We start from the raw sequence: 11,555 nt of genomic DNA on the forward strand, positions 1-11,555 counted from the left end.
TCCCCCCCCCCCCCCCCCCCCCGCCATTGGCCAAGGGGCCCTGGCAGCCCCACCCCTTGCCACTGATTGGCTGAGAGGCAAAAACTATGGCCTAATTAAATAGCAGAGTCCACAGAAATATCAAATAAGTTACTGCATTATTATGCGTCTAAGTATTACATTAAATCTAAATTGAAATATATTATGAATATACATTTATACATGGTATGAATTGTAACTAATGTGATCTGATCATAACCTATTAGCAGTCTACAAACAGTTTAGTAATACCAAATAATGCTAGCCTTGATAAAATAATTCACGTTAGTTGTTAAATGTTAGCATGCAACTTCCACTGGCAGTTGCAGGTGACATCCTCTGTCTCGGCTGTGTGAACACTTGTCCATGCACTGAGATTGCATGTTCTGCATCTAGTGAATTGGTTGGAATGGTAAAGCAGTGTTTTGCCAAGTTGTAGAGATATGGCAACTGATCAAAAACAGACTCCCAAAATATAGTCACAGTCAAAGGCATCTGGCAGTCTTTAACAAAGTTCATGTAAGCAGCACATTCCTTGTCATCCAGGGATTGATTTCAGTAGCAGAAGGTCAAAACTCAAAAGGCACCTGACTGGGGGTCAAAAATGTGAACAACACTGGAGAAAAAAAAAGGCAGCTGATTGTATTTGTAGTAGTGATTTAGTTTCTCTGTTATTGCCTGGAACAGTTCTCATATCTGTTGGCTTTCACGCTGATAGTTAGAAAGTTGTTGTGATGCCATGTCTCCAACCTGACGTATCAAATCCATCAGCTTGTGTGTTTGGTGGATGAAAGCCTGCCAACTTTCAAACCACAGTAGAAGCTCCATGAACTCTCATTTTCAGCCACAAACTACAACTTGGCAAAATGCTGCTTTACCATTCCAACCAATTCAGCGGATGCAGAACATGCTATCTCAGCGGATGGACAAGTGCTCGCACCACAGAGACGGAGGATGTCAGCTGCACCTGCCAGTGGATGCTGCACGCTAGTGTTTAACAATTAACAATAATTGTTTTTATCAAGGTTAACATTATTTAGTGTTACTAAAGCTTTTATAGAGCACTAATAATAATAACTTCATCTTCAGTTTCACCTTCTCTTGATCACATAGTTTAAGCACGCACTGTGCACTGGGTGTGGTTTCAAGCTCCTTGCACACATATTGCTGGTAGTACTTCATATTCTTTTTGTGGTAACGAATGGCATTAAACCATAAATTCCACCTTGAGCACTGGCTTTGGTGGAAGTGACACAGTTGCATGTAGATCCCCGCTTTGATTAGCAATGGAATCCCAATGTCAAAAGTTTAAGGCCTGGACAATATTTGAATACTTTTTAAAAGAGGAAACCAAGCTATCCATATCAGGAAAATATGCGTGCCAGATGTCACTTTAAAAAGAGGATGCGTGCATTGTAGGTGACATGAAGTGAATTGGATGTCTTTCCATGGAGTACATCAGAGAAAGCTTTGCAATGTTGCATTATCAGACAAATGCTAAGATCTTGTTAAATTCTAAGCTGTAGTTTATAGTAGTCTTCACTACGGCTTGTGCCATGGCAGAAAAATCAACAGATGCATGGGGAACCAGCTCTGTGTGGAAAACCGGCAGGTTGCGGTCTTTCCAGCTCCCAGGTACAAATAAAATGTGCAGAACATAGTTATCCTGGGCATCTGTTGCTTCATCTGCTACAATCAAGATTGAGTCATATTTTGCAAATGCAGGTTTCATAGACTGAACATGCGAAGAAATTACTCCTGATAGATAATCTTGGCAAAGCATCTTTGCACTTGGGATACTGCCAGCATTTGGCATGTGTTTGTTCATGTAGTCCCTTAATTCAGGGCTATCAGTTTTGTCCAGAGGAATGTTGGTGGCCATGAATGCCTCCACTTCCACTAGTGCAAATGTAGCCTCTCTTCTTGTCAAACTGTTTTCAGTGGTTTTTTCAAAGATTGAGGGCATAATTGCTTGTTTCTTTCTCTGACCTTCAGCCTCTGCAGCAGCCTTTCTCTTTAGATGTGATTTGGACTCTAAATGCCAGTCAATGCTGTTTTTCCTCAATACTTCCAGAGTCACACTGCACAAAAAACAAAACTGTTTACCACCATCTGCATGAGAGTTTCCTACAGGGAACTGACATGTTCCTGAGCTGAATGTGTTTAGCTTTCTTGAATTTCTTTTCACTCACCTTCAGGCTGCAGCATTGAATCTGGCTTCTTAAAAGATGGTGCGTAAACTCTTTCACTTTTCTGTCTGGTGCCTTCACTGAGTCTGTCACTAGCTCAGCCTCTCAGTCACTCTCTCAGACCACATGTTCTATGGCTACAGGGTTTGCAACGCTTCCTTTGTATTCTGGTAAGCTTTTGGGGAGGGGAGTGCAATTCAATGCTAAATTGTGGGAAACACCATATTTTCTGGTGATTAGCAGAAACTGATTTTTTCACAGTTTCCAGATATCACAAAACCGATGAGGTGGTGACAGAGAGGGACTGAAACTTGACTTTGGACAGAAGACAACCCTTTGGGTATTAAAGAGCATCTGAATTGGCCACATTTGTAGTTGTAGTTTGGGGGTGAGATAACCCAGAGAGAAGGGAGCAAGGAACAAAATTTGTGGAATCCCCGTAAAGAGGATGAGGAGGATCCTCCAAAGTAGCAATTAGACAGTTTGGAGAAAAACCAGGAGTTGACAGTGTGATGGAGGCCAAGATTTCAAGAGTATGGTCTGTGGTGTCAGGTCAGGTCAAATCAAGAGAGAGGCTTAGCTAAGAAGAGGCAACTAGATGCTTTGGCGAGTGGTTTTATAGGAATGCAAAAGGTAGAAGCTGTATCAGACAAGGTCTAGGATGGGAGTGGAAGAGAAGAGGGGAACTCCAGGCAATGGAACAACAAAGGGTTTGATGAATTTAAAGATAGAAGGGAGATTAATGCCCATCCCTGTCTCCATTTTTCTCGTTTTTAAGATACAGATACTATACTTCTAATTCACACCTTCAGAATGTTAACATTATTGGCAAGGAACTATCAATAGAAGCAAGGGGATGTAATGTACAAATTTAATGACTTGTTAATGGAATCTGGGTGACTGAGCTACCAGCGCTTTTTACTAATTCATGATGAGTACCACTTTTTTGGATCTAGACCTGATAGTGAAGGATTCCTTAATCATTTATGTTCCTTTGGGCTCATAAGTGCTCTTAGAGACTCAAAGAAAAACCTACAAATGCCATCTCTGAAGAGCACAGAAAATGCAATTAATTGAAAGTGATCCAAATGCAAAAAATTACATCTTTTCCATATGAGTTTTCTGGGACTAATGTGATTCCCCCCCCCCCCCCCCCCCCTTTGGTAATGTTATCTGAGACTTTATTACTGGCAATAGGACAAGATATTTCCTTAGGTGTTGAGTCTGGTATATAGGTCCCGCTGTTTCTTCACACAAGGCATCTAGAAGACCGTGAAACCTTTAAAAAAAAAAAAAAAAAAAAAAAAAGTCTTGGTTACCCCTCTGTAGACACAGGCATGCTGTTTTCACATTGCTATGTTTTGTTATCTAGCAATATGCTAAAGAACTCCCTCCTTTTAAAAGAAACTTGCAATGTAGGCAAGAAAATGGGTATATCAAGCACAGTTCTTTTAAAAAAAAATGCATTTCTAAGGCGTATATGTACTGTGGAATCCTCTAGTGGGCAGTCATGTTGACTGGAGGGCTCCATTACTTTTGGTGCCCCCTCAAGGGCGCACACACTCATGTGCTCATTCACTCTTTTGCTCGCTCTCTCCAAGCCGCCCTGAGCCGTAGCACCCTCCCCCCCCACACACCCCCCCATCTGAAGCTGTAACATACCATGATCCCCTCTGTCTGGAGCTGTAGCATGCCCCAATCCCCAATCACAGTTTACACCACCCCCCCCCAGTGCAGCAGAAGTAGCCCTGAGTAGGTGCCAGTATCATCTGTGGACACACCCAGCAGGTTCCAGGTGGGGATTGCAGCATCTGCCCAAGTCCACAGCTGACCCTGCCTCATTTGGCTCTGGACGGAAGCAGTCCCTGCCCCCCGCCCTGTGCAGAGAAGCCGTTCTGTTTGCCCAGCACCGTGTGGCAGTCAGAGCCACCGGCCACCTGCAGGTTGGGTCCCATGAGTTGGTAGCCCCGCCCCCACCTGTGGGCTCGATACAGTCAGTTGGCAGGCCCAGCCTGCAGGCCGTATTTTGCTGTCCCCTGATCTGGTCCCTAGTTAGCCCCAGCTGTATGTCTTAATATTCCTCTCTCCTCCCTCAGCGCTGTTTTGTTCATTTTACAGTTTTTACAAGGTTAAGCTGTTTTATAAATCCTTTGCCTTGCCTTTTTTTTTTTTTTTTAAAGACAAAACACTACTGTCAGGCACCCATTTTACGGCCAAAGTTATAACTGTAGTTTTGCATCTTTTATTATTGAAATTCTGTATGGCAGTCTTCTAGATTAGATGTCTCCTTCAGCTCCCTGGAGATGTTCTAATATTCAGTACATAGTCTGAGCTTTTAATTTCTGAACTTGACTCCAATTTGATTTTTCACTTGGAATATATATATTAGCAGCAGTACTTTCTAGCAGGATAGTATATGATCTTGCAGCTAATTCTGCTTAACTACACCTGTTCCTTTAGCAGGACAGTAACATGTTCTAACTTTAAGCTACTTCTCTTATAAAGAGTCTCATTCTTCCTTAAGGTATCTCACTGTTTGGAGAGAAGCTCTTAGTGGTCTGTCCTAGACCGCTTAAGTTTGAGAAGCATGTGCTATGGGATCTAAAGTAGCTGAATGGAAAGAAACCGTAAGATACAAGATGTGACCAATTGTATGAGATACCATTGTATCTCTTAAAATAGTTTTATGCTCCTTATCCAAATACATAGTAAGTTACCACACCTATCTTCTGCTTGCCTCAGCCTCAAAACAGTGAAAAAAATTAGTTTGTGCTTGATGTGCATAGAGTTGTGAAAATTGTTTTTGTTTACGCAAGACTTCCTTTCTCAGGAAGTCAGTCTTTGTGCTATTTAAGGCCAAAAATGAGCCTCTAGTACATCTCAGTTTGTTATTGCAGGGAACCTTTTCCTGTAAGGATTAAAAGTATGTTCCACAAAAGATATTTCAGGATTCTGATATGCCAGGTTCTAAGATTTTTGTATTAAACTATAGAGGAGTTAAGTTGATTTTATCCTGACAGCCAGACCAGGCATGGCCTATTGGCTCCACCTCGGGGGTGGGGGGTGCGTGTGTGTGCGTGTGTATGTCTTACCCAAGCAGAAAGATTTAAGGTCTCGGATAGGAACCAAGTTTAGAAGCAAGCTTAAACAGTAAAGGGAACCCACCAAGAAGACTATGTATCCAGCATTAGGTGTGAGATAACCCTATCACCTGCTTGCAGGAAATTAATCAATGAAGGAAGTAAGATCAGCTACCTGTAAGTCTTTGCATACGTTCTTTAATCTTCACATCTTAAATTGTGATCTTAGTGACATCTGCCCAGGAAGTCCTCCATACTGCAGTTCCTTAATTTCTCTTCTCTTTTTTCTTTTTTGACCTTTTTTTAGTGTTTCGCCTTTAACATTTATTATTGTTAGTTATTTGCAAAATAGCACATTGTGCATGCTCCTTTTCCTCCTTTAGACCTTGATTTATGTACTTCTATGAGCAATATGGTCTTTGTTCTTGGTTTTTTTTAATCTTTCATTAAAGTGTGGTTATTAGACTCAAAACATTGAAGTTCTCTGGTTCTAGATCCCTTTTAAAATTTGAATTTGAGAGCACTTTTTCCCTCCAGTTATTCAGGAAAGTTGTGGAAAGACCTGGACATCTACATCACTCAATATGTAAACTGGCACAAGTGTTAGTTTTCTCTCTGTTTATTGGATCTGGAGTTGCCTGCATTGAAAAGGTCATTTCTCACATTTTCATTTAAGGGTTCTACATTTCTTGAATGACTTTCTGTTGCACTCTGCTATATTCAGTCTCTGTAGAAAGCCCCAAAGTAAGTAAATTGTATTCTTAGTTTTGATTATTAACATTAAGCAGTTTAATCTCTCCATGGTCACTGCTGCTTTCATTTTGGGCCACCGTTATTTTTTAAGGTAATTAAGTAATATCAGAGTTCACATCTGGAAATGTATTTGGGTTTACTACCCTTGTCAGGGCCACAAGAACTGAAGAAAAGCCATTTCAACTGCAGGAGTGCTAGTCCATTTGTGAAAGAGCACATCTATTTTTTAGAATTCAGTAAAAAATATAAAAATGATAACTTTCTGTTTAATGAAAACACTGCACTTCCTGAACAGGAGTCTTTTGCAGTTTCAAACCAGAAAACCTAAAGAGGGAAACACTATTTAGACTTCTGCTTTGTTTGCATTTATTTTTAGAAATGACTGGAGCTTTAGGACAATAATCATAGTTTATAATAGCTTTGTTTCCTACGTGTCATCGTCAGCAATCTCTCGATTTGAAGGTGATCTCTACCATGGCTAATTGATGGGTCTTGAGATGATTTAAGAGGCTGATCCTTGTGCCTCAGATCCATCTGCAGAAGTTGCACCATTTCCTACAAATAGGCGAGCTACCAACTCTATAGCTGCCCTGAGGGTCCAACACAGACATAATTACAACTCTGTAAAGTCCAGGAGTTCAGAATTATGAATAAGAATTTATTTTATCTGCCCACTAATTTTGAGCCTTTTGGTGGATCTTGTCAGCCTCAATCTGTATTTGTTGCAAGTTAAAATTACTTTCTAAATATGTGCATGCAGAAATTGAAAGGACTCCAGTTCTGCCTTTGTAGTCCACAGATGCAGCAGTTCTTTCCACTGTAATTTGTTGCTGTATCGTGCATCACCCTCTTTCTTCCTTATATTTTACTTCTCAGCTCTTCAACCACCACAGCTCTCCCTCTGAGATTTGTTTATAGTGAGTTAAGCAGGTCAATTAATAGTGCTGCTTGTTTCCTATTAAAATTGTGTGTGTACATACACAGTTCCTTTGTCTATATTCCAGCAAATGTATGGATCTCCTGCAGAACTGTCCCACGTACTTTGATTTAAAGAATCTGACACTCATAGTTACCAGTAGCAAGTAGGGGACTCTGATATATGTTTGTCCCATCAAGCAAGGGATTCACCCCACTGACTATTGTAGAAATTAAAAAAAAAAAAATAGCTTAAGAAAAAAAATCTAGCCCATATACTTGTGAAAATAATAGATGAAATGCTGAACTGATACAGGGTTTGCTGTTGTTTTGAGACTACAGATAGTCCTGGTGGCACTGGAGTTGCTTCTGCTTTGGTAAACAACAGCAGGATGAAATGAACAGTCCTGCTCATTTCACGACTGCCACTGCAGAATCTGAACAGCAGTTAAAAAGTAACCACAATTGTGCCATTTTTCTGGTGCTGTTTGGTGTAGGAGAGCACAGAGGGCTGGGAAAGATGAACATATGAGCTAGAGACTGTATTGTGGAAAAGAAATAGGCTCCCAAAAAAAGGGAAGAGTTATAACTGAGTTAATGTGGGCAGAGAAGAGAAGACAAACACCACCTATTTCTTCAAGTGATCAGATTGAGGGATTAGGGGAGCATTGAAAGTCTGAAGTTGGTAGAACAGGCAGGATTCCCTACCATGGTTCATAGACCGAGCATGCTTCTAAGAATCGCAACATGCCTTCCTAGCACCTGGGAGTGGATGCTGGTCATCATGGGAAAGCCCAAGGAGCTTACTAGCCACAGATCAAAATGAAAGATGAGCAGCAAGTGTTTTGCCTATCTTGGTATTAAAGACCATGTTTAGGAATTTAAAATTGTATCCAATGCTGTAATGTTTGAACACTAATCCTGTAATTTAAGGAAGCCTTATATAATGGAGCTGGGACATCTTCAGACTGGGTCGGAGAGAAGCAGTGGTTACGGTGGCCATAACAGTGTAACTGGTAGTTCAGTAAGCAGTTCTCTGTTTGCTGGGTAACTTGTACCAACTACTTAAAAGTTCCTCCTTTATAAATAGAATAATTTATTTAAATTCAAAGTGAATGTATGTAAATTGGCATCTCTCTCATAGGAAACTTCCAACCCTTGCAGTATTTACTCAGTTTTCACTTGTTTAATGCTATGTTGCGTATTCTTAAAGCAATGGAAAATTATGAAGGCTTTCTGCAAAAACCTGGAAATGCCTAACAAAAACTCTCATGAATCCATGGAACAGCCTGTTTCACAGGAGAGAACTAGTTTGGCTTTTACCAAGATCCAGCCTCTCAGCGCACATTACTGATTTCTTACCAACTGTTCTTCATATTGTCAGGATGTACATATTTTGCCCTTGTTGACTTGAGTCAGTTTTTAGAGAGGTGCTCTAGTTTCTGTTTGAAGCTTGTTTTGTGGTTAGAAAGTTAATTGCAGCTATAAAAGAGAAATTATTTCCTTGAGGCCACTCATGCTTAGTACTTAGGTCTGTTTTCATATTCAAAAACTTTCACATGAATCAACTCTGTGAGTTTTCATATTCTTCCCATTTTAAGGAAGGGAAACTTTGAGCAAGGCCTGTGGCCTCAACAAGACCACACAGACTGTGAGAACTGGATTTAGGATTCTGGAAAATTCCAGTTTTTTTATTTAGATCACACTTCTCTCAGTTGGTAGCATGCCAAACACAGAGCATTTGTGTGTACCTATGTGAAGGGATATGGCTTTAGGGCTATAACATAAAATACTTTTATACTGTAGGGCTATAACGTAAAATACTAATATTTTACTTGAATGATGTAAATATATCACATTTCAAAATAGGATTATCCTGTGAATTCTCTGCATGTGTATTTTGCCATTAATTGTAAACCAGAGATTTGCTAGAAATATATTATTTTAGGACCTATTACCTTTATACATTTTTAGTGATTAAAGTTCTGGAATTGCAATTAAATTGTAATTTTATAAAGGGCATTCTAAATTCCAAGCAGAAACTGGCATTTAGCACAGATGATAAGGGTTGCAGTAAGGCCCAGTGTTTATTTTTAATATGTTTAGCCTTTGCTTTTTTGCCATGGATCTTTTTCAGAAGTTTTTCCTGAATATCTCTTTTGCTCTCTTTCATTGATATGGTGAATGTTCATAAGAGTAGCTAACATAGTCCCCCTCAAAGTGTGCACTTAGGGAGAAGGTAGGAGAAATGCAAGATCACACTCTTGCCTATTTGCAGTTCAGGATTAGTTGCCTCTCTCACCTGTTCTATAGTCTCTCTGGGTGTGTTCCTACATGCAGGGGCATGCGCTTGCAGCAGCAAAAATAGTAGCGGCACAAATTTGTGCTACTACTATTTATCATGGTGCATGCCCCTACATGTGTGCTTTGGTGTGGTACAAATTGCTGTGCTTTAGGGAAACTGCCCCTTCCCAGCTCCTGGTGTTGCTGGAGGAGCTGGGGGATAACTAAAGGAGTGGAGACTGGCAGCCAGAGTGTCTCCTTGAAGCACCAAGTCTCTGTTTCTGCTGGCATGTACTCCCCTCACATGTGCTGTGCCACTTTTTTGTGCCCTTTTGTGCCTACTGGGATTTCATGGTAGCAAAACTTGCCCCTGTGCTGCAAAATTGCATCATAGGGCACGTTTTAATGTTCTAGGAATATGGTTTGTGATGCTGGAAAGAGGTTTGCAGCTCCACAAAGCACACATGCCTGTATGTCTGATGCAGCCTCTGAGTATACTTCCCACATACGACACCGTAAGCCTTTAACTTTCTTTGGGTGGAGCTTGACTCTCTTGCTCTTAGACCAGAAGCAGGGCTACAGTTTCCTGTTTATTGTTTGTACTTACCCAAGCAGGTGCAACTGCATTCAGGTCCTACAGTTCTTCCCTTCAGGAATTTGTAATGCATGTTGATTCTAGTGACCAAAAGTGGCCTTCTGAAAACAAAATATTGTTAATGGAAACAATAGACCTAAAATGTATGGAGAAAAGGGACTTTAAGACCAGCAAAAGGTCTTTGTGAATTTCTGCCTGTCTTTGGCCTATTCGGGATGACTTGCATCTTATCCCAGACCTTATTCTGTAGCCCAGAGGTTGGCATCCTTTTGCTGCTGTGGCCTGCCACTTGCAACCCAGCCCCACACCATGGGGCTGGGTACAATTTTCTACCCCTTCCCCAGCACCCAGGTCTGTTGTACTTACCCTCGCTGTCAGTCGATATCTCCAATGGCAATTTCTGCAGTGAGGGTAAGCTCAGGTGCAAGAGAGCAACAAATAGGCTGCTGAACAGATGGACAGCATGATGGAGGAATGTGGCACTGACTTCCTCCCCTCCCCCTCTCCTTCTCCCTCTCCCTCTCCCTCCCCTTCTGCTGCCTCAGACCAGATTGTACCTTTGAAGGCGGGATCAAACTTTTTTGTGGGCCAGATCCAGGCTGACCCCTGGCAGGGGCCAAGCATAATTGCAGAGGGATTTAACCCCCTACCCTGGCCTGTAGGGACCCCAACTGGGTTGAGCCTGGAGGGGGAAGCAGTCCTTGCCAGGCTTGTCCCCAAGGCCAGACTTGGGTAGCACCTCAGGTGCAGGGGAGAGGATTAAACTCCCCTGTCTCCAGGCAGTCACCTGGGTGCTGCAGCTGAATCAAGCTGTGGGCTGCCCAGAGCTGGGCAGGCTATTCTGTCCTCCTCACCTCCAGCTGCCACTACTGTTGCTACCCCTGCCGTGCCGTGCCGTGCCGTGCCACGCCACTCTAAGTGGGTGAGCGGGAAGCTTCATCTCTGCAGCTTCTGCCCAGTTCATGGGCCTCCAGTTCCTGGGACACCTTACAGCCCTTCCGCCCACAGGGGTTGCTCGTCATGCTGGGTGGATGTAAAGCAGCTGGAGCTGGAGCCAGAGCTCCATGCTTTGGATGCAAGCCACAAGGCTGAAGCTTCCCCCACCCCAAGCAGTGCTGTGCGGGGTGGCAGGAGCCACAGCTGGAGGTGAGGGGAGCAGAACAGCCCTGCCAGGCCGAGCCAACTTCCCTTGTCTCCAGCGGCTACTCTCCCTCCCACTCCTGACCCTGCTGTGCGACTCCACGTATCAGTGGAGCAGAGCTTCTGCCCAGTGCATGGAGCTCTGGCTGCTTTCTACCCACTCCACCCATCCCCAGGGGCTGCTCATCATCACACGTTGGGTGGGCAGAGCAGGTGGAAGGCAGCCAAGAGTTGGAGCCACTGGAGGTGAGGGGAAGCTGGCCCAGCAGGGCTGGTCTGCTCCCCTCACCTCCAGGTGAGGCTCCTGCTCCTGCCACCCTGTGCAGTGCCGCTCAAGGCAGGGGGGGAGCTTCAGCCCCATGGCTTCCACCCAATGCATGGAGCTCTAGCTCCAACTCTGGCTGCTTTCAACCCACTCTGCCCACCCAGTGTGATGAACACCCCCTGCAGGCAGAGTGGGTGGAAGGCATCTGGGAGCTGGAGCCATAGCCCCATGTGTTGAGCAGAAGCTGTGGGGCTGAAGCTTCCCACCCTCCCACCCAAAGTTGCACGGCAGCGGCAGCTGGAGGGAAGGGAGGCAAA

General features: G+C 43.1%; 1 protein-coding gene across 4 annotated transcripts in view; it reads left to right on the top strand.

The window, feature by feature from the left end:
* PRKACB (protein kinase cAMP-activated catalytic subunit beta) overlaps positions 1–11,555 on the top strand; it is an 80,799-nt gene that overhangs the window by 15,229 nt on the left and 54,015 nt on the right. The window contains exon 1 of one of the 4 annotated variants that reach the window (XM_019501517.1): positions 5,366–5,464. The exons of the other annotated variants lie outside the window; for them this stretch is intronic. Coding sequence (XP_019357062.1) covers positions 5,440–5,464 — 25 coding nt within the window. The 5' untranslated portion in view covers positions 5,366–5,439. Of the gene's footprint in view, positions 1–5,365; positions 5,465–11,555 lie in introns of those variants that run through there. 4 annotated transcript variants of the gene reach the window in all.

The sequence above is a fragment of the Gavialis gangeticus genome, unplaced genomic scaffold, assembly GCF_001723915.1.
Source record: "Gavialis gangeticus isolate Ggan-Ray unplaced genomic scaffold, GavGan_comp1, whole genome shotgun sequence".
NCBI lineage: Eukaryota > Metazoa > Chordata > Crocodylia > Gavialidae > Gavialis > Gavialis gangeticus.